The sequence below is a fragment of the Salmo salar genome, chromosome 10, assembly GCF_965601325.2.
Source record: "Salmo salar chromosome 10, fSalSal1, whole genome shotgun sequence".
NCBI classification, from domain to species: Eukaryota; Metazoa; Chordata; class Actinopteri; order Salmoniformes; family Salmonidae; genus Salmo; species Salmo salar.
In genome coordinates, this window is record NC_138300.1 from 121,217,693 (window position 1) to 121,240,973 (window position 23,281).

A 23,281-nucleotide genomic window follows, 5' to 3' on the forward strand; every position below is an offset into this window, starting at 1 on the left:
TACAAGTGTCTGGAACTCTATTGGAAGGATGCGACAACGTTCTGCTATGAGAAATTCCATCATTTGGTGTTTTGTTCATGGTGGTGGTGAGAAAACGCTATCTCAGGCAGCCGCTCTAATTTCTCCCAAAAGTGTTCACTTGGGTTGAGATCTGGTGACTGTGACACACACACACACACACACACACACACACACACACACACACACACACACACACACACACACACACACACACACACACACACACACACACACACACACACACCGTTTAAACCCACTATGTTCCTTTGACACCCCTCTTTCAAAGTCACTGATTTTGCCATGGTAGCCGAAATAATGGACAACTGGGTATTTTTATATATGACCCTAAGCATGACGGGATGTTAATTGCTTAATTAACTCAAGAACCATACCTGTGTGAAAGCACCTGCTTTCAATATACTTTGTATCCCTCATTTACTCAAGTGTTTTCTTTATTTTGGCAGTTACCTGTAGGCGTTAGCTTTGAGAGAAAATGGCTTCCAGCTCAGTCAGTTGTTGCACATAAATCACGTGTGTAGCTATGAATGCAATACTTCTCTGTATTTAGTCATATAGACTTCCTCTTATTCACACCATATTTGATGTGACTTCATGGGTAATTTAACAAGTATTTTATCAACCAAACCAGTTATTACTTTTCTGTCAAATCATCACATTATAAATCAGCCAGTGTGTCAATCTAAGTAACATGATACACAAAATCCCCATCAAATCCGTCAATTTAAGATATTTTTTTGTTTTTGCATTGGATGTGTCTCAATCCACCACATCTGCCAATGGCGGCATTCCGCATCCGCCAATGGCGGCCTTCCGCATCTGCGGTGGAAGCTGTGTTTGTGAGACCTATGATCCCTCTATGGAAAGGGGAGACTCTAACGAACATGATGGTGTTCTCCGCTTTGCTCGTCTGAAGTCGGCAAAACGCTGATGTGACAACTTCTGTTTGTAGCATCCGAACCTCTCGGTCTACCAACTAATGTGACCCCACTGTGATTAGGTGGAGATTCTCGCAAACAAAATGATGTTCTCCCACAAGTGTTTTGGGAATCCTCTGAAGGTAACCGGTACTGGTTTAAAAAGTTCATGGAATTATGGAGGTATTTTTGTGCCTACCCAAAAAAAGTGGTTAAATATGTAAAAAAAATATATATATATTTGTTGAGCTTTCTTATATGTCCTAGACATAGGACAGACGCTTCAAAACCGTATTCCTTATGAAAAACTGTTGGACTGTATTTTTTCCCATTTCTGAAGGTGTTATTTCTATGGGCTATAGTAGTAAAGGCCAAATTCAATATTTTATCGAATAATTTATTTATACAGTATCAGTCAAAAGTTTTCGACACACCTACTCATTCAAGGGTTTTTCTCTATTTTTACTATTTTCTACATTGTAGAATAATAGTGAAGACATCAAAACTATGAAATAACACATATGGAATCATGTAGTGACAAAACAAAGTGTTAAATAAATCTAAATATATTTTTTCTTGGAGATTCTTCAAAGTAGCCAACCTTTGCCTTGATGACAGCTTTGCACACTCTTGGTATTCTCTCAACCTGCTTTACCTGGAATACTTTCCCGACAGTCTTCTTGAAGGAGTTCCCACATGTGCTGAGCACTTGTTGGCTGCTTTTCCTTCACTCTGCGGTCCAACTCATCCCAAACCATCTCAATTGGGTTGAGGTCAGGTGATTGTGGAGACCAGGTCATCTGATGCAGCACTCCATCACTCTGATTATTGGTCAAATAGCCCTTACACAGCCTGGATGTGTGTTGGGTCATTGTCCTGTTGAAAAACAAATGATAGTCCCACTAAGCGCAAACCATATGGGATGGCGTATCGCTGCAGAATGCTGTGGTAGCCATGCTGGTTAAGTGTGCCCCCACACCATCACACCTCCTCCTCCATGCTTCACAGTGGGAACCACACATGCAGAGATCACCCGTTCACCTACTCTGCGTCTCACAAAGACACGGCGGTTGGGACCAAAAATGTCAAATTTGGACTCATCAGACCAAAGGATAGATTTCCACTGGTCTAATGTCCATTGCTCGTGTTTCTTGGCCCAAGCAAGTCTCTTCTTCTTATTGGTGTCCATTAGTAGTGGTTTCTTTGCGACAATTTGACCATGAAGGCCTGATTCAAGCAATCTCCTCTGAACAGTTGATGTTGAGATGTGTCTGTTACTTATGTCTGAAGCATTTATTTCGGTTCTTGAAATTTTCCCGGACTGACTGACCTTCATGTCTTAAAGTAACGATGGACTGCCGTTTCTCTTTGCTTATTTGAGCTGTTCCTAAAGCTTAAAGCTTGTTGAGAGAATGCCAAGAGTGCCCACGTGTAACAACACCTGCACAGGATCGGTACATCTGAACATCACACCTGCGGGACAGGTACAGGATGGCAACAACAACTGCCCGAATTACACCAGGAACGCACAATCCCTCCATCAGTGCTCAGACTGTCCGCAATAGGCTGAGAGAGGCTGGACTGAGGGCTTGTAGGCCTGTTGTAAGGCAGGTCCTCACCAGACATCACCGGCTACAACGTCGCCTATGGGCACAAACCCACCGTCGCTGGACCAGACAGGACTGGCAAAAAGTGCTTTTCACTGACGAGTCGCGGTTTTGTCTCACCAGGGGTGATGGTCGGATTCGCGTTTATCGTGGAAGGAATGAGCGTTACACCGAGGTCTGTACTCTGGAGCGGGATAGATTTGGAGGTGGAGGGTCCGTCATGGTCTGGGGCGGTGTGTCACAGCATCATCGGACTGAGCTTGTTGTCATTGTCATTGCAGGCAATCTCAACGCTGTACGTTACAGGGAAGACATCCTCCTCCCTCATGTGGTACCCTTCCTGCAGGCTCATCCTGACATGACCCTCCAGCATGACAATGCCACCAGCCATACTGCTCATTCTGTGCGTGATTTCATGCAAGACAGGAATGTCAGTGTTGTGCAATGGCCAGCGAAGAGCCCGGATCTCAATCCCATTGAGCATGTCTGAGACCTGTTGGATCGGAGGGTGAGGGCTAGGGCCATTCCCCCCAGAAATGTCCGGGAACTTGCAGGTGCCTTGGTGGAAGAATGAGGTAACATCTCACAGCAAGAACTGGCAAATCTGGTGCAGTCCATGAGGAGATGCACTGCAGTAGTTAATGCAGCTGTTGGCCACACCAGATACTGACTGTTACTTTTGAATTTAACCCCCCCCTCCCCCCCTTTGTTCAGGGACACATTATTCAATTTCTGTTAGTCACATCCCTGCTGGCCAAACACTGACGCTGGGCCAATTGTACCCCGCCCTATGGGTCTCCCGGTCGAGGCCTGCTGCGACAGAGTCTGGACTCGAACCAGGATCTCTAGTGGCACAGCTAACACAGTGCCTTATGCTTCGAACACACCGACAGCATCATTGTATTCTGGTACACAGAATGACATGAATTTCCAATGAAACGCTGCGTTTGCCTTGCAGTATTGCGTTGCAGAGGCAGTTGCAGTGCGTTTGGTGTGGTGCATAAATTGGATTTATGGAACATATGCGTCAAACTGTATGCACAGCTTGACAGAAATGGTAGCAGAAAGTGAATGTTGAACTTTTGCATTCATATTTTGCGCAATAACACTGTCGGTGGGTTCTTAGTGTTCGATCACTGTGGCACTCGGGAGGCCATGTCTTAGACTCTTAATAAATAATATATATATATTCACTCCATAAAATTAAATGTTAAATAATATATATATTCACTCCATGAAATGTGATAACAAAAACATAAATGTCATTGTGCATTTCATGTCTGGTGAAATAGATGCGCCCTGCAACACTGCTTACTTTTATTTTGAAATGTGTTTGGCTACGCGCACCGGAAGTTGTGCGACGCTAGCTCATGCTTCTGAAACAAAGCTAAGGACGCTTGCTTTGATCATTTTTAATTAATAATAGCCCATTTTGGGCAACTGTTCAAATATTAAATTAAAACAGTCGTTATACGGAATATCACAAAAGGTAGGCTACTTTTCTCCATGAAACAATAAGACATGTATTGCCATTCTGAACGAGATAATGAGACCTCGTCGGAGGCCATGTTATTAGCAAACTGACAACGTCGGCTAGAATTAGCTAGTTAATATTTCAACTTTAAACTCAAATGTTCTCATGACATCTCTACAGCATGGCCGCAGACTGGTTAGGTAGTCTGGTGTCGATAAACTGCGGTGAAACCCTGGGAGTGTACCAAGGTGAGGTGTCGTCTGTGGACCAGTCCAGCCAGACCATCTCCCTCAAACAGCCCTTCCACAATGGAGTCAAGTGCACTGTGCCCGAGGTCACTTTTAGGTACTACTGTTTATTATTGTCCTGGAAATTATCTTATCTTCATAGAGTTTCCTGAAAGCGTTGTAATACTATGATTTATAATAACTCAATTGTAGGCTAGTGTTGTCACGATACCAGCATTTTTTATTTCGATACCAGGTTTAGTATCACGATACAGGATTCATCACGATACTTGATACCAAGGTAAAAACAAAAAGGTGTATTGGCCAAAGTCAAAGAATGGCACTTGATCCAGATAGATCTTCTGAGTTCAATAATCAAATCAAATGTATTTATAAAGCCCTTCTTACATCAGCTGATATCTAAAAGTGCTGTACAGAAACCCAGCATAAAAACCCCAAACAGCAAGCAATGCAGGTGTAGAAGCAATATCATTACATTTGACATGTTTGATTTTAGAATTAATGCATTAATACATTAATTAATCAATCATCCAATCAGACTTTTTTTTGTTGCCTATCTAACTCCATACAACATAATGGAAATGTATTTGAATGGTAAATCTCTCTTGATAAACTGGGTAAATCAAGATGTCATTTAGGCCTATTCACAATACAGGTGAATGCATATTCAATAGGTGTGTGCATGCAATGAGTTATTGATCTCGCTTTAACTGATTTCATTGGGCTACAGATGAAAAACAATCTGTTTACTTTCTATTGGGGACTTATTTTATTGTGCTGCTCAACAACGTTTGCAATAGCTTATTTTATAAAAGTGTACGCTGTCCTTAAGACCCGTGACGTCATTCACACAAAGTCAGTTCGAGGCTCGAGCAAAGATGGTCTTGACTGAAAGAGACGTTAGGCGGGGGAGACTAAGTGAATTTATAAAGTTTTGTAATCAGCAATATTTTGACTTATGGTTAACGTATTTTCACAAACAACGTACGAGGGTAGTGAATTGATGTTAGCTTCGACTGTAAGCTAGCAAGGAAAGTTAGCCCACAAAGCTGGACGCTACCGGTATGTTCTTGCATTGTAGTGTTCTAGCCTGTACTGGACATTGTTTTGGGAACAGTAATTAACAGTTTCAACATTTCTACATGTCGCGTTGCATTATCAATGATGTATATAAACCCTAGATGGCTGATGCCATGTATTGGCCATTGAGAGGCTTTGAAACCACCGGTTCGCCATATTGACCCTCCCCAGTAGGAGTAGGAAATAATGGTTGTTTAGCAACAAAACCTTCAGACGGGTTGGTTGTTTAGCAACAAAACCTATTGGCAACAAAACCTTCAGACGGGTTGGTTGTTTAGCAACAAAACCTGCACGTGCGCAACTATGGAGCAAAACAGACAGGGTTTGTTTAGATTGTTGACATGTAAACTATATTTAGTCTCTAATGTTTATTGAAATGTAAATAAATGTACACAATGAGGTTGTTTTCTCTTAAATACATCGTTACTTGTTGGTTAGCTAGCTAACAAATTTTTGCCATATTAGCAGTGACTTTAAATCACTCAAAACACCTCAAAACAAGACATGGTATGAAGAAAAAGATTAAACTAGCTGAAACGAGTCACTTATGATTCCCCACGTGGCAGTTTCTTGCCATTGTTGGTAGCTATCTGTCCATCCAGAACCGTTTTCGTGATGTTATCTAATCCATCTAACGCTTCCAAAAATATTTTGTTACAATGGAGGAGAACCAAGATGGCTTCAATACAGCGCCCTCTGTCAGTCATCCAGGGTTAATGCACATCACAAGTGGTGACGGTGCCTAGACTCCCAGTGAGTTCGATGGTTCCTTATGGCAGGCTCTCTAACAATATGGCAGGCTCTCTAGCAATGAGGAAGTGGAGCAAGAGGTATGAACGGTGCTCTCCCTCCTACCGAACGGTGCTCTCCCTCCTACCGAACGGTGCTCTCCCTCCTACCGAACGGTGCTCTCCCTCCTACCGAACGGTGCTCTCCCTCCTACCGAACGGTGCTCTCCCTCCTACCGAACGGTGCTCTCCCTCCTACCGAACGGTGCTCTCCCTCCTACCGAACGGTGCTCTCCCTCCTACCGAACGGTGCTCTCCCTTCTACCGAACGGTGCTCTCACTTCTACCGAACGGTGCTCTCACTTCTACCGAACGGTGCTCTCCCTTCTACCGAACGGTGCTCTCCCTTCTACCGAACGGTGCTCTCCCTCCTACCGAACGGTGCTCTCCCTTCTACCGAACGGTGCTCTCCCTCCTACCGAACGGTGCTCTCCCTCCTACCGAACGGTGCTCTCCCTCCTACCGAACGGTGCTCTCCCTTCTACCGAACGGTGCTCTCCCTCCTACCGAACGGTGCTCTCCCTTCTACCGAACGGTGCTCTCGCTCCTCTCTCAATCAGTAGATGACGTGAAACACATTTGACAGACGTACCGAATGTAACAAGAATTCTAGTACCGAACTGTTTTTCATTTTCTAGCATCGTTTTAAAGTACATAAGTTTCGGTATAACTTGCAACACTATTGTAGACGATGCTTGACTTGTGCATGAGCTCACCAGAACTGTGTACTCACAACTCAAATGTTCTACTGCTTCTGTTCCACGTCTTATAGAATATCTAGCTCACAAAGGTTGCAGAGTTCCTGAACCTAAATACAAGTCAAACACAGATTTTAGGCAATGGTTAAAAAAAAAAATCTTAGTACTACAAAGCTTTTGGGAAACTTACCCCTCTGTATTTTGCCAATGTGACATAGGGCTACATGTGCAAACCAACAGTTGATTGTCTGTCTCAGACCCCAAAAGACATGCTGTTTCACACTTCCCTCTTGTCAAATGATACAAATGTACACCGCGTTAATTAATTCAGGAGAAAATACCTTCAAAGTTGTCAAACCAATTGCCTTTAGGCTGTATGATTGTCTACCAGGGTTGAGATCAATTCTATTTTCACAGTCCAGAATTCCCTGTCGTCTACCACAGCCTTTGTGTGACTGTCTATTCTCCCACAGTGCTGTGGACGTCAGCCTTTATGTGACTGTTTGACTGTCTATTCTCCCACAGTGCTGTGGACATCAGCTTTTATGTGACTGTCTATTCTCCCACAGTGCTGTGGACATCAGCTTTTATGTGACTGTCTATGACTGTCTATTCTCCCACAGTGCCGTGGACGTCAGCCTTTATGTGACTGTCTATTCTCCCACAGTGCTGTGGATGTCAGCCTTTATGTGACTGTCTATGACTGTCTATTCTCCCACAGTGCTGTGGACGTCAGCCTTTATGTGACTGTCTATGAGTGTCTATTCTCCCACAGTGCCGTGGACGTCAGCCTTTGTGTGACTGTCTATTCTCCCACAGTGCTGTGGACATCAGCTTTTATGTGACTGTCTGGCTGTCTATTCTCCCACAGTGCTGTGGACATCAAGGAGCTGAAGGTCCTGGATATAGTGAGTGGTAGAGGTGGTGTGGTTCAGAAGAGCAGCGATCCGGTCTCAGTCCCACACAGAGGACACCATAAGACCCAGGACAGGCTGGCTTCACCGCAACTGCAGTGCTCTAAAAGCTATGGAGATAAACACCTGGACGTGCCGGGCCAGCCCAAGGGTTTCCGACGGAGACACAACTCCTGTAAGTACCAGAACACTGCAGGGTCATGTTCATTAGGCACCAATAGAAACCAGAACACTGCAGGGTCATGTTCATTAGGCACCAATAGAAACCAGAACACTGCAGGTCATGTTCATTAGGCACCAATAGAAACCAGAACACTGCAGGGTCATGTTCATTAGGCACCAATAGAAACCAGAACACTGCAGGGTCATGTTCATTAGGCACCAATAGAAACCAGAACACTGCAGGGTCATGTTCATTAGGCACCAATAGAAACCAGAACACTGCAGGGTCATGTTCATTAGGCACCAATAGAAACCAGAACACTGCAGGGTCATGTTCATTAGGCACCAAGTTGGAAGAAAACAGCCTGAAACAGGTTGGGACAAAATAAGACTCAATAGGCTATTTTTTTAACAAAACTAAAGCGATCGTAAATGTAAGCGATGGTGGTAGTACTATACGGTGCATTCATAAAGTATTCAGACCCGCCAATTTTTCCATATTTTGTTATGTTACAGCCATATTCTAATATTGAATAAATCGTTTTTTTTGTTTCTCATCAGTATGGGGTATTGTGTATTAGAGGTCGACCGATTGGCCGATTTAAATTAGGGCCGATTTCAAGTTTTCATAACAATCGGTAATCGGCCTTTTTGGACGCCGATTACATTGCAATCCACAAGGAGACTGCGTGGCAGGCTGACCACCTGTTACGCCAGTGCAGCATCAAAAGGACCTTGTGGCTGCAAGGAGCCAAGGTAAGTTGCTAGCTAGCATTAAACTTATCTTATAAAAATAAAAAAAGAATTCTTCACATAATCACTAGTTAACTGGTTGATGTTACTAGGTTAACTAGCTTGTCCTGCGTTGCATATAATCAATGCGGTGCCTGTTAATTTATCATCGAATCACAGCCTACTTCAACTTTGCCAAACGGGTGATGATTTAACAAAAGCGCATTGGCGAAAAAAGCACAATTGTTGCACAAATGTACTTAACCATAAACATGCCTTTCTTAAAATCATTACACAAGTATATATTTTTTTTAACCTGCATATGTAGTTAAAAGAAATTCATGTTGGCAGGCAATATTATCTAGGGAAAGAAATTGTGACTTCTCTTGCGTTCAGTGTAAGCAGAGTCAGGGTAAATGCAGCAGTTTGGGTCCTCTGGCTCGTTGCTAACTGTGTGAAGACCATTTCTTCCTAACAAAGACCGTAATTAATTTGCCAGAATTGTACATAATTATGACATAACATTGAAGGTTGTGCAATGTAACAGCAATATTTAGACTTATGGATGCCACCTGTTAGATAAAATACGGAACGGTTCCGTATTTCACTGGAAGAATACGTTTTTTTGTTTTTGAAATTATAGTTTCCGGATTTGACCATATTAATGACCAAAGGCCTGTATTTCTGTGCGTTTATTATAGTTAAGTATATGATTTGATAGAGCAGTCTGACTGAGCGGCGGTAGGCAGCAGCAGGCTGGTAAGCATTCATTCAAACAGCACTTTATTGTGTTTGCCAGCAGCTCTTAGCAATGCTTGATACACAGCGGTATTTATGACTTCAAGCCTATCAACTCCCGAGATTAGACTGGCAATACTATAGTGCCTATAAGAACATCCAATAGTCAAAGGTCTATGAAATACAAATGGTATAGAGAGAAATAGTCCTATAGTTAAGGAACCACCAGCTTTCATATGTTCTCATGTTCTGAGCAAGGAACTTAAACGTTAGCTTTTTTACATGGCACATATTGCACTTTTACTTTATTCACCAACACTGTTTTGCATTACTTAAACCAAATTGAACATGTTTCATTATTTATTTGAGACTAAATTTATTTTATGTATTATATTAAGTTAAAATAAGTGTTCATTCAGTATTGTTGTAATTGTCATTATTACATAAAAATCGGCCGATTTAATCGGTAGCAGTTTTTTTGGGGGGTCTTCCAATAATCGGTATCGGCGTTAAAATCATAATCGGTCGACCTTTATTGTGTACACCCCATAATGACTGATATCACATTTACATAAGTATTCAGACCCTTTACTCAGTACTTTGTTGAAGCGCCTTTAGGCAGCAATTACAGCCTCGGGTCTTCTTGGGAATGACGCTACAAGCTTGGCACACCTGTATTTGGGGAGTTTCTCCCATTCTTCTCTGTAGATCCTCTCAAGCTCTGTCAGATTGGATGGGGAGCGTCGCTGCACAGATATTTCCAGGTATCTCCAGAGATGTTCGATCAAGTTCAAGTCCGGCTTTTGGCTGGGCCACTCAAGGTTATTCAGAGACTTGTCCTGAAGCCACTACTGCGTTGTCTTGGCTGTGTGATTACAGTCGTTGTCCTGTTGGGAGGTGAACCATCGCCCCAGTCTGAGGTCCTGAGCACTCTGAAGCAGGTTTTCATCAAGGATCTCTCTTTACTTTGCTCCGTTCATCTTTTCCTTGATCCTGACTAGTCTCCCAGTCCCTGCCGCTGAAAAACATCCCCACAACATGATGCAGCCACCACCATGCTTCACCGTAGGGATGGTGCCAGGTTTCCTCCAGTCGTGAAGCTTGGCATTCAGGCCAAGGAGTTCAATCTTGATTTCATCAGATCAGAGAATCTTGTTTCTCATGGTCTGAGAGTCCTTTAGGTGCCTTTTGGCAAACCCCTAGCGGGCTGTCATGTGCCTTTTACTGAGGAGTGGCTTCCGTCTGGCCACTCTACCATTAAGGCCTGATTGGTGGAGTGCTACAGAGATGGTTGTCCTTCTGGAAGGTTCTCCCATCTCCACAGAGGAACTCTGGAGCTCTGTCAGCGTGACCATCAGGTTCTTGGTCACCTCCTTGACAAAGGCCCTTCTCCCCTGATTGCTCAGTTTGGCCGGGCGGCCAGCTCTAGGAAGAGTCTTGGTGGTTCCAAACTTCTTCCATTTAAGAATGATGGCGGCCACAGTGTTCTTGGGGACTTTCAATGCTGCAGAAATGTTATGGGGTACTGTGATGTCGTTATGGGGTACTGTGATGTCGTTATGGGGTACTGTGATGTCGTTATGGGGTATTGTGTGTAGATTGATGAGGAACATGTGTTATATCATCCGTTTTAGAATAAGGCTGTAATGTATAAAAATGTGGAAAAAGTGAAGAGGTCTGAATACTTTGGTCCAGGGGTGTGTCAAAAATATATTTTTTTTGCTGTTTTCACAACCAGAATTATGAGCGCACTTTCTGTCGGTGGCGTGAAAGTGCTGGATTTGAATGAATAACAAGTTGTAGGTGTGATGAGTGCTCGAGCTGGCCAATCAGCGCGTTCCATGGCTTGATACTGCATGCGTTTTGTCTCTAATTCTGTAACTTATTGACAGTCTTTTCGTTGTCATAAACTCCAATTGATATTATAGTTTATTAAATAGGCTAGGGAGGTGACAAAATCTCAATGTTTAAACAGCTCGTTTTTAAATTGGTTTTCCGTTAAAACGATACGAAAAATGGATGAAATTCCATGTGAATTCACAATTCAGCTGCACTGCTGCCAGCAACGGTTTGGGTCTAACGGTGCGTCCCGTTCAGATGGTACTACCACTACTGACCTGCACTACTGCACCTGTACTACCACTACTGCACCTGCACTACCACTACTGACCTGTACTACCACTACTGACCTGTACTACCACTACTGACCTGTACTACCACTACTGACCTGTACTACCATTACTGACCTGTACTACCACTACTGACCTGTACTACCACTACTGACCTGCACTACCACTACTGACCTGTACTACCATTACTGACCTGTACTACCACTACTGACCTGTACTACCACTACTGACCTGTACTACCACTACTGACCTGTACTACCACTACTGACCTGTACTACCATTACTGACCTGTACTACCATTACTGCACCTGCACTACCACTACTGACCTGTACTACCACTACTGCACCTGCACTACCACTACTGACCTGCACTACCACTACTGCACCTGCACTACCACTACTGCACCTGCACTACCACTACTGCACCTGCACTACCACTACTGCACCTGCACTACCACTACTGCACCTGCACTACCACTACTGCACCTGTACTACCACTACTGCACCTGTACTACCACTACTGCACCTGTACTACCACTACTGCACCTGTACTACCACTACTGCACCTGCACCTGCATTTGCTTGCGAAACTACCTCTAACTTCCTTCATACTGGATGCAGTGGCATAAAAATGGTATCTACAAGTTAATCTCACTGTCGGGAAGTAGATCCGGCACTGTGGTCACGGCTGGTCATTTTTATAATAAGGTTGGTAGGAACATATAAAATCATTGTGGAAATCTGTTGCAGCTCAAGTCGACTACAAAACCCACAATGCAATGCGCTCTATGGGCTGGCTAGATTGCTAGCTAGCAAGCTAACATAGCTTCACACAATAATATAAAGGTCAATATCAACATGTGAAGTAGCTAGTTAGTGCAGTTTATTTAGGTGATTTTACAGCTATCAATTTAGGAATCTACAGTCTCATCATGTTAATTCGCAACGGCCATACAACGGCACCATGCAATGCACCTTGGGACTGAAGAGGCAGACAAATAGGAGAAATGTAGTGGGCCATCTGTTAAATTACACATTTCTCCAGGTAGGAATATTGCAAAAATATGATCAATGGCTCATTTTGAGAAAAGACAAACTCCCACGTTATGACATCGGCCAGTTTTGAAATCTAACCTTTATGATAGACATTATAACAACATTACATTCAAAATGGGTGATACATATTAGGATGGTAGTTGAATGAAAATCATCATTTCATTTCCTCATTGCATATTGTATCAGCTTTCTAAACTCCTTTTTTGTTTTGGTCTCACAGGGTCGTCCAGTAGTCGGGGCGCCACCCAGGTCACCCCGAAGAAGAACGGCGTAAAGAACGGCGTAAAGAACGGCGTAAAGAACGGAGGTGGTGGTCAGAGGCAGCACAGGGACGATGAGTGTTTCGGGGACAATATGGACGATGGGCTTGACACAGACTTTGACTTCGAGGGGAACCTGGCTCTTTTCGACAAAGCTGCCGTGTTCTCACAGATCGCCGGGTCAGATCGCCGCGGTAACGGCGCCCGGTCGCGCGGTACGCCGCAAGAGCAGCAGCCGTCGCAATACCGCCACGACAAGAACATTCTAGAGACCAAACCTGTGGTTTACAGGCAGATAGCTGTCCCACAGCCTGGGGCCAAAGAGTATTGCACTGGTATGCATCTTCTCTTTTCTGCACATGACACCTACTACCATACCCCGTTCAAAGGCACTTAAGTATTTTGTCTTGCCCACTCACACTCTGAATGGCACACATACACAGTCCATGTCTTCATACTTAAAAAAGAAATCTCCTCCCCTTCGTCTCCACTGATTTTTGAAGTGGATTTAACAAGTGACATCAATCAGGGATCATAGCTTTCACCTGAATTCACCTGGTCAGTCTTTTTCATGGAAAGAGCAGTTGTTCTTAATGTTTTTCCCACTCAGTGTATATACACAAATTACATGAAAAGCAACCACAACGCACGAAAAACAGAACACAATCATATGGGGGGAAAAAAACACTTTCTTCAGTTTAAAGGCTCTATAACATCTGCTAGAGCCACCAACGTTAAAGACTTTTGGAGATCATTCCACATGAGAAGCGCTACATTTTTTTTTAAAGCAGAATTACTGAACTTGGTTGAGATGGAAAGGATTTATTTAGTTGTGTATTTAACCTTTTATTTAACTAGGCAAGTCAGTTAAAGAACAAATTCTTATTTACAATGACGGCCTACATGTAAAGCCTCCGCCAGCCAAACACTCGCCTAACCCGGACGACGCTGGGCCAATTGTGCGCCGCCCTATGGTACGTCCAATCACGGCCGGTTGTGATACAGACCCGTGATCGAACCCGGGTCTGTAGTGACGCAAGGCACCGCTGCACCACTCGGGAGATCTCCAGGGTTAGCGATCCCTGAATCCGGGTTCTGGTAACTTCATATACATCTGAAGGTTAACAATGAGGTAAGGTATGGAGGGAGTTTCATGCAAGAGGCTCTTTTTATAGACAACAAATATCTAGGAGACTTCAAGGAGGGCCAGCCTACCTTTTGATACGAAATGCAATGTGTACTGATCCTATCGCCCGTAATAAAGCACAATGCGCTATGATAAACTGCGTCCAATGGCTTCAATACAGTGGCAGCTGCATTCATATAGATGGTTAGAGCGTTGGACTAGTAACCGAAAGGTTGCAAGATTGAATCTCCGAGCTGACAAGGTAAAAAATCTGTCGTTCTGCAATCTGAACGAGGCAGTTAACCCACTGTTCCTAGGCCGTCATTGTAAATAAGAATTTGTTCTTTAACTGACTCGCCTGGTTAAATAAAGGTAAAATAAAAAAATAGATGAGAGAACTGTCATTTGTGCTGTCGGTTGCTACCGTTTTTTCTAACCAAGGAGAAGCAGAAGATGGAAAAGATAAAGAAATATCAACAGTATTTAAACTTCTGAAGTGTTGACCTGTCTGTGATTAGCAGCCAATGCTTTACTCTGTGTGTTTCTCCGTAGACTCAGGCCTGGTGGTGCCCAGTATTTCCTACGAGCTGCACAAGCGTCTGTTGTCAGTAGCTGAACGTTATGGCCTCTCATTGGAGAGGAGGCTGGAGATGACAGGTGTGTGTGCCAGTCAGATGGCCTTGACGCTGCTGGGCGGGCCCAACAGGTAAGAAGCACACAACCTTGGACACCATTACACTCAGACATAAACATTTTGTCAGCCATTTTAAGATCTCAAGTAGTACTCTAAATGAGTCTATGTCCCAGACAATCTGTTTTGTAGACGTGAGTATTTACAACAATTCAAAATGAATGGAAAGATGATCACCATGCCAGTTACAGACTTCTAATGCTTATTTTGTCCACTTATTTCATGTTGTACAGATTTAATCAGACTTAAGTTAAATGGTTTATTGATTTGTATCCAATATTTATTGCTAGACACAACAACAACAAAAAAAGAATAATCATATGATACATGTTCCCTCCAGACTGACCCCTTAAGAAGGTAAACGAGCAACCCACTGTGGCCCCACTCTGTGGCCCTTGTTTCCAGGTGGGCCCAGGGCATCACATCCTGTCTCTGCTCCCTTCCCTTCAGACTTCAATCCTAACCTTTCATTCATTGCAGACTGACCCCTAAGAATGTGCACCAGCGGCCCACTGTGGCTTTACTCTGTGGGCCTCACGTCCAGGGGGCCCAGGGCATCAGCTGTGCTCGTCACCTGGCCAACCACGAGGTGGAGGTCATACTGTTCCTGCCTAACTTTGTCAAGATGCTGGATGCCGTCTCCAGCGAGATCACCCTTTACACCAAGACAGAGGGAAAACACGTCTCCAGTGCTAAAGGTGACGGATCCGCTATTGAATAAATGATGATCAAATCACATTGTATTGGTCACATGGTTAGCAGATGTTAATGCGAGTGTAGCGAAATGCTTGTGGCTTCTAGTTCCGACTATGTAGTAATATCTAACAAGTAATCTAACCTAACAATTTCACAACAACTACCTTATACACACAAGTGTAAAGGAATGAATAAGAATATGTACATAAAAATATATAAATGAGCGATGGCCGAACGGCATAGGCAAGATGGTACAGAGTACAGTATATACATATGAGATGAGTAATGTAGGGTATGAAAACATTATATAAAGTGGCATTGTTTAAAGTGGCTAGTGATACATTTATTACATCCAATTTCTTAATTATTAAAGTGGCTGGAGTTGAGTCAGTATGTTGGCAGCAGCCACTCAGTGTTAGTGATGGCTGTTTAACAGTCTGATGGCCTTGAGATAGAAGCTGTTTTTCAGTCTCAATGAGCTGCTGTTATGGAATGGTAGATCTCCAGCTAGCTCTCCCTCTACAAGACAGAGGGGAAACCCTTCTCCAGTATTAAAGGTGCAGGACGGATGTGTCATGGCGTTTAGGGTTAGTCGGTGTTATGTAATGGTAGGGTCAGGGCATTATGAATACAGTTGTTGTTTCGTTTGCAATCTGCTCCTGTTTGTCTTTATCATCAGGTATGAGCAAGCACTCTCTGTAAAGTTTATGCAGTCATCTAAGGGACGGTTTCCCAGTCCAGGTTTCCCGATTTCAGACCCAGGTTATACCTAGTCCTGGACTGAAAAGCAATTTTAATCTAGGTCTAGGGTTAATCTGTATAGGGGGGGGGGTGAAGCATCCCTGAATGTTAACCTAAAGTGACAAATGTTTTCATGTCACCTCCCAGAGCTTCCAGACAGCCCTGTGGACCTTATCATCAACTGCCTGGACTGTCACGAGGACACCTTCCTTATGGACCATCCGTGGTACCAGGCCGCTGTAGACTGGGCCAACCAGAACAGAGCTCCCGTGCTCAGCCTGGATCCTCCGGTCAGCGGACAGGGCCACGCCGTAGAAGCCAAGTGGACACTGTCTCTGGGTCTGCCGTTACCGCTGTCGGAGGGAGTAGGAAGGGTTTACCTGTGTGATATTGGGGTTCCCCAACAGGTGTTCCAGGAAGTTGGGATCAAGTATCATTCTCCGTTCGGTTGTAAATTTGTGGTGCCGTTGCACTCTGCGTAACTGAAGGGTTCGAATTACACGTCGTCTCTTGGGCGCGCCCTACATCTCTTGGGCGTACCCTACGTTTTGTTCTGAAAAGTAATTTGAACTATGTTTAACTGGACTGCAATGACCTTTGACCTTCCGATTTGAACTTTTGAACTCTCTCACTGACCATTCAGGGTAGTGTTCACTATGTGCAAAACGAAAGAAAACTCGGAAATGAAATGAAACGGGGGGGGGGGGGGGAGTTAGTATCTGAAGTTAAGAAAAGCTTGTTGGAGTGCCCTGATGAACACAACCCCGGGTTTGGGGGATTGACTACAAGCAAGCCTTAAATTCTCCTGACTTTTAACTTAAGTGTTAAAAATCATTTATCCTTTTTATTACTAATGACTCTCGAGAAGACTTGTCCAATAGATACATTCATACAACACTTTTCCAGGATTTGAACCAAGGAATGAGAGGAGAAGTATGATGATGACAACCCTGAGACATGGCTGGAAACTCCTATGACCATATCCTTTTACAATATAGACTATATCCTCAGACATTGTTGGGTCCGGAAACCAGGAAACCATGACAGGAAAAACCAACCAACAGTCCGGCAGCCTGCTGCCGATGCGGAGAACCCATTTCATCCAGATCGGCAACCTCAGTTTCTGTGAAGGGTAAGCAGGTCATCGCTAGATGTACTGTCTTGGGGTACAGTTAATTGATTCAACATCAAGAATGGCACCATAGAAGAAGTCCTGGTGTTAATACAGTGACTGGGCTCAACATTCTCGGAGGCTTTAGAGGGGGGAAAAAACAAGGAAATACCATCTCAGTGTTGGAGAAACTGGACAACCCCCCCCCCCCCCCCCCCCCCAGGAAATACCGTCTCAGTGTTGGAGAAACGTTGGTCGTCACCGGCCCAGGGGGCTGTCCCAGTCCAGGGGAGGAAATACGCTGCAGACAGGAACCTTCACAGGCCTAAGGCGTCTACAGCCATGTCTCAGGGCAACAGGATTACTATGTTTAGATGTGATCTCGGATCTATTGTCTTTTTAACTTTTCTTTTATGTAAAAATGTTCTGTAATGTCATGAAATATAATGTTATGTTGCTAAGTAATGGTTGTCATGGTAAGGTCATGGCATGTTATTTTCTGATAATGTGATGAGTATAAAGGGTGCCTAAGATCACTCTCTGTTGGTGTCTTGGTACTACAGCATGATGAAGAACAAGCCTGAGCCTATTGGCCGAGGACGGACGGCCTGAGCCTATTGGCCTGAGCCTATTGGCCGAGGACGGACGGCCTGAGCCTATTGGCCTGAGCCTATTGGCCGAGGACGGACGGCCTGAGCCTATTGGCCGAGGACGGACTGCCTGAGCCTATTGGCCGAGGACGGACTGCCTGAGCCTATTGGCCGAGGACGGACGGCCTGAGCCTATTGGCCGAGGACGGACGTCCTGAGCCTATTGGCCGAGGACGGACGGACGTCCTGAGCCTATTGGCCGAGGACGGACGGCCTGAGCCTATTGGCCTGAGCCTATTGGCCGAGGACGGACGGCCTGAGCCTATTGGCCGAGGACGGACGGCCTGAGCCTATTGGCCGAGGACGGCACAGGAAAGGTTGGAGGGATGTTTTGCTCAGTCCTATTACAAAGACTCCACCTATTACCTCCTCTCTTAGTGAAAGTTGGGTGAAAACACTCATGCAAAAATGTTACCTGCAAGATGTCTGCTTTCTTTGGTATGTAAAGAGAGTGAGATGGACTCACTTACTTGACGTGGTCCTCTTTATCTTCTGCCTCCTGGACTTTCTTTGGACAGTCTTTACACTTGCCTAAACCAAATGTCAATCAGTCTATAAAACTATGCTACAATTTGCATCATTCTACTATCTGCACTTGAAGTGACTGCTGTGCAAAGAGGATATGTCTTTATTAGAATTAGAGGATATGTCTTTATTAGAATTAGAATAAGAGGATATGTCTTTATTAGAATAAGAATATTAGAATTGAGGCTATGTATGTCTTTATTAGAATTAGAGGATGTCTTTATTAGAATAAGAGGATATGTCTTTATTAGAATTAGAATAAGAGGATATGTCTTTATTAGAATTAGAGGATATGTCTTTATTAGAATTAGAGGATATGTCTTTATTAGAATTAGAGGATATGTCTTTATTAGAATTAGAGGATATGTCTTTATTAGAATTAGAGGATATGTCTTTATTAGAATTAGAATAAGAGGATATGTCTATTAGAATTAGAATAAGAGGATATGTCTTCATTAGAATTAGAGGATATGACTTCATTAGAATAAGAGGATATGTTTTTATTAAAATTAGAGGATATGTCTTTATTAGAATTAGAATTAGAGGATATGTCTTTATTAGAATTAGAATAAGAGGATATGTTTTTATTAAAATTAGAGGATATGTCTTTATTAGAATTAGAATAAGAGGATATGTCTTCATTAGAATTAGAATAAGAGGATATGTCTTCATTAGAATAAGAGGATATGTCTTTATTAGAATTAGAATAAGAGGATATGTCTTCATTAGAATTAGAGGATATGACTTCATTAGAATAAGAGGATATGACTTCATTAGAATAAGAGGATATGACTTCATTAGAATAAGAGGATATGTTTTTATTAGAATAAGAGGATATGACTTCATTAGAATAAGAGGATATGTTTTTATTAGAATAAGAGGATATGTTTTTATTAGAATTAGAGGATATGTCTTTGTGTTTCAAAGTATGATATAACATGATGACATTTCTTTTGTTCAACTTTTTTTGGGTTGAGAAGGAGATGTTGCTAATGTGAACAAACTCAGTTCTAGATATTTTTCTACAGTACATTTCTACATTTGTATTAACGAGGAAATGGTTTCAAGCAGATATTTGTGTTGATATGGGCAGCTGGCATGGTTGAAACGTCACCTTATCTGATATTTCCATTTTTTCTTTTTTAATATTTTTTTTTCAGTTTGAATTGCTTGCATGGTTGAGAGAGAGAGAGAGGCATTATGTCACACATCCCTTTAAAGCTCTCCTGCCTGGATACTTGTTATCTTTGGTATCAATTACATTTCAAACCATGTGAATGAAACTTGTTTACACACAGTGAGAACAACCCCTTTAACTAACTTTTGTCAATGGTTTTTCATACCGTGATGGGAATGCCCTAAAGTCATGCTGTGTGCCTACCCAGTGATTAACAGATCTTGGGACTATAAAGGCTCAATCTGCGTGAATAGGATTCTGAGATAATTGGCTTGAAAGTTCAGAGGGTTTGAGTGGTGTCAGCAATTTTTTATCTTGTATTCTTTTGAATTTACCAACATGAATTGGGGTACTTAGAGTATTATATAGGTGGAGAACAGGTAACAGAACAAGGCTATGTCAATAACTCAAATTCGACCCCTCCAAAAAATGCAGATGAAACCTTTGTGCTCTCGACATGTTTTTATTTTCTGTTGTTGTTGTGAACTTCACTTGAAATCTTAGAAGAGCAGCTTACTGCTAGACTATCAACTGCCTCGTGTTTAAAAGGTGCTGTGAGGATATTGTTTACAAGAATCAAACCCATTTTTTAAAATGTATTTTTCCCTCCAGAGAATGGGTAGGCCAGATATTCTCTCTCTCTGGATCCTTATTGGATAATGTGTGACTGAGGGGGAGGGACATCTTAATCTGTAGATTCTGGTTGGTTCCCCGTCAAACCCTCACTCATTTCCAACACTAGAAAGAACATTCTTTTAACACCTTTTTTTTAAAGCATGTTCATTTATAATAATGCCAGATTACAAATGATTGATTTCCTATGCATTGATGATAACAACCCCCCCCCCCCCATGGACAAATTATATCTGTAGTAGTCTCGTGCTTCAGACTTCATCCCCAATAGCCTGGGTGTTCTGAATGAGATGGGTAAACCATTGGGGTTGTGAGTCCCTCTCTGTGGGTCTACTGGCCCCCTCTCTGTGGGTCTACTGGCCCCCTCTCTGTGGGTCTACTGGCCCCCTCTCTGTGGGTCTACTGGCCTCCTCTCGGTGGGTCTGCTGGCCTCCTCTCGGTGGGTCTGCTGGCCTCCTCTCGGTGGGTCTGCTGGCCTCCTCTCGGTGGGTCTGCTGGCCCCCTCTCGGTGGGTCTGCTGGCCCCCTCTCGGTGGGTCTGCTGGCCCCCTCTCTGTGGGTCTGCTGGCCCCCTCTCGGTGGGTCTGCTGGCCCCCTCTCGGTGGGTCTGCTGGCCCCCTCTCGGTGGGTCTGCTGGCCCCCTCTCGGTGGGTCTGCTGGCCCCCTCTCGGTGGGTCTGCTGGCCCCCTCTCCTCTCGGTGGGTCTGCTGGCCTCCTCTCCTCTCGGTGGGTCTGCTGGCCTCCTCTCCTCTCGGTGGGTCTGCTGGCCTCCTCTCCTCTCTGTGGGTCTGCTGGCCTCCTCTCTGTGGGTCTGCTGGCCTCCTCTCTGTGGGTCTACCTGCCTTTTTGAGAAAGGATTAGCAAATCAATTGAATTTCTATTCAAACCATAGAGGCTGATTTCCTGGATACAGATTAAGCCTAGTCCTTGACTGAAATGAATTAATTTTCCATGGATGATCTCCATTGTGCTTTTTAGGACTAGTCTGTGTCTGGGATACCACTCCTAAATCTCATGGCAATATGTCTGGGACTTTAGGAAAAACATTTTATTGTTATGATGATTTAAGCAATCCTTAGTGTTTTTTTAAAAGGGGATTTTTGTTAGTTTTTTTTCTGGCTAAATGCATTCGGTAGAGTCCAGGGCCCAGATTCATAAAGTGTCTCAGTGTAGGAGTGCTGATCTACGATCATTTTTTACATTTTTGATCATAGTGAATACGATATGGGTCCTAGATAGCGAATACGATATGGGCCCTAGATAGTGAATACGATATGGGCCCTAGATAGCGAATACGATATGGGCCCTAGATAGCGAATACGATATGGGCCCGAGATAGCGAATACGATATGGGCCCGAGATAGCGAATACGATATGGGCCCGAGATAGCGAATACGATATGGGCCCGAGATAGCGAATACGATATGGGCCCGAGATAGCGAATACGATATGGGCCCTAGATAGCGAATACGATATGGGCCCTAGATCTACACTCCTACTCTGAGAGAGTTTATTTTACAGGCCCAGAACCACAGGATAACCATTTTTGTTTTTTTTATTTGCAGTAATTGTAAAAAAAAATGTTATCACATTTTAAATCCATCTGTTTAATTTTGGTCTCCATTATAGCTTCCTAAAGAAGGGAGAGCACATTTCTATTTGAATTTGTGATCCTACAGGGTCACCTGACTGAGGCCGACTCCTACAGGGTCACCTGACTGAGGCCGACTCCTACAGGGTCACCTGACTGAGGCCGACTCCTACAGGGTCACCTGACTGAGGCCGACTCCTACAGGGTCACCTGACTGAGGCCGACTCCTACAGGGTCACCTGACTGAGGCCGACTCCTACAGGGTCACCTGACTGAGGCCGACTCCTACAGGGTCACCTGACTGAGGCCGACTCCTACAGGGTCACCTGACTGAGGCCGACTCCTACAGGGTCACCTGACTGAGGCCGACTCCTACAGGGTCACCTGACTGATCTAACACTGTAGATATAGTTGCCAGTGTCAGTTTGGCATGACAATTCCATAAAGACTTGGCCAGAGAGCAGAAACAAACTCATAAACATATTACAGCCCTGTCTCAAAATATTCCAGTGATGGATGTGGTTTACATTGTCTAACTGAGGGGAAGAGAGAAAGAGACTTCTGGTATTTACAAAAATGTGAAAAGGTCAGCTTCTGTTAATGACAGTATTTACCATCTATTTCTATGGTCTAGACCTTTTATATACCATCTGTTCTTTATATACATTTGACCAGGGTCTAGATGACTTAGGGCCCTACATTTGACTAGGGTCTATATGACTTAGGGCCCTACATTTGATCAGGGTGTAAATGGGAATAGGTATCATTTGGTACACTTAAGTAAACTCAAACTCATCTGACTAATATGGAATGATTGATGTATTCCCATCTGGGCCACCAGGGGGCCATAACAGCATGCTTTGTTGAGTTACAGGATATATATAGTATTTTGTTAAATATTTTATACAGAAGGCCTTGTGAATGTCGACATGAATTGGTTTTCACATGGGCAGAGTTAAGGCAATCGAATGAGCCACAATGGAAAAGACGCCAGCTTCCAGAGTAGTAACCACCACCATGTGGTGAATATAGCTGGTCTCCTGGCAAAATTGGCATGGATGAAATGTCTCGTTGAAGATGACCGTATAATTCTGGGGTGATGGACAATCCTCACTGTCAATTTGTTATTCTGTGCTCATTGTCCACATACGGAATAAAACATGTTGTCATGAGAAAATTAACAAATAAAAAGGTTGATTAACTTACTCATTGCTTACTTTATTTCATTAACATTATTTTTTTTCACCCTTTTATAATACATGTTTGGTATTTTATTAGGATCCCCATTAGCTGTTGCAAAAGCATCAGCTACTCTTCCTGGGGTCCACATGAAACATAATACAGAACATTAATAGACAACAACAGTTCAAGGACAGAACTACAAAAATATATATCAATACATACACACAAACTATCTAGGTCAAACAGGGGACAGGCGTTGTACCGTGAGGTGTTTTATCTGTTTTTTAAACCAGGTTTGCTGGTCACTTGCGCAATAG

General features: G+C 43.5%; 1 protein-coding gene across 1 annotated transcript; it reads left to right on the forward strand.

The window, feature by feature from the left end:
* The first annotated feature begins 3,909 nt into the window (after positions 1-3,909).
* On the forward strand, positions 3,910-22,987 carry LOC106561715 (enhancer of mRNA-decapping protein 3). Its single transcript, XM_014125930.3, has 7 exons — positions 3,910-4,052; positions 4,218-4,382; positions 7,723-7,940; positions 12,803-13,177; positions 14,521-14,674; positions 15,140-15,357; positions 16,244-22,987. Exons 2-7 carry the CDS (start codon positions 4,219-4,221, stop codon positions 16,576-16,578), a joined length of 1,464 nt encoding a protein of 487 aa, XP_013981405.1. The 5' UTR covers positions 3,910-4,052; position 4,218; the 3' UTR covers positions 16,579-22,987.
* The last annotated feature ends 294 nt before the right edge of the window (positions 22,988-23,281 follow it).

Coding starts and splice junctions, on each gene's coding strand:
- LOC106561715 (XM_014125930.3), top strand. CDS start 4,219: ATGGCCGCAGACTGGTTAGGTAGTCTGGTGTCGATAAACTGCGGTGAA. Junction 13,178..14,520: donor GGCCAAAGAGTATTGCACTG/GTATGCATCTTC, acceptor GTTTCTCCGTAG/ACTCAGGCCTGGTGGTGCCC. Junction 15,358..16,243: donor ACACGTCTCCAGTGCTAAAG/GTGACGGATCCG, acceptor GTCACCTCCCAG/AGCTTCCAGACAGCCCTGTG.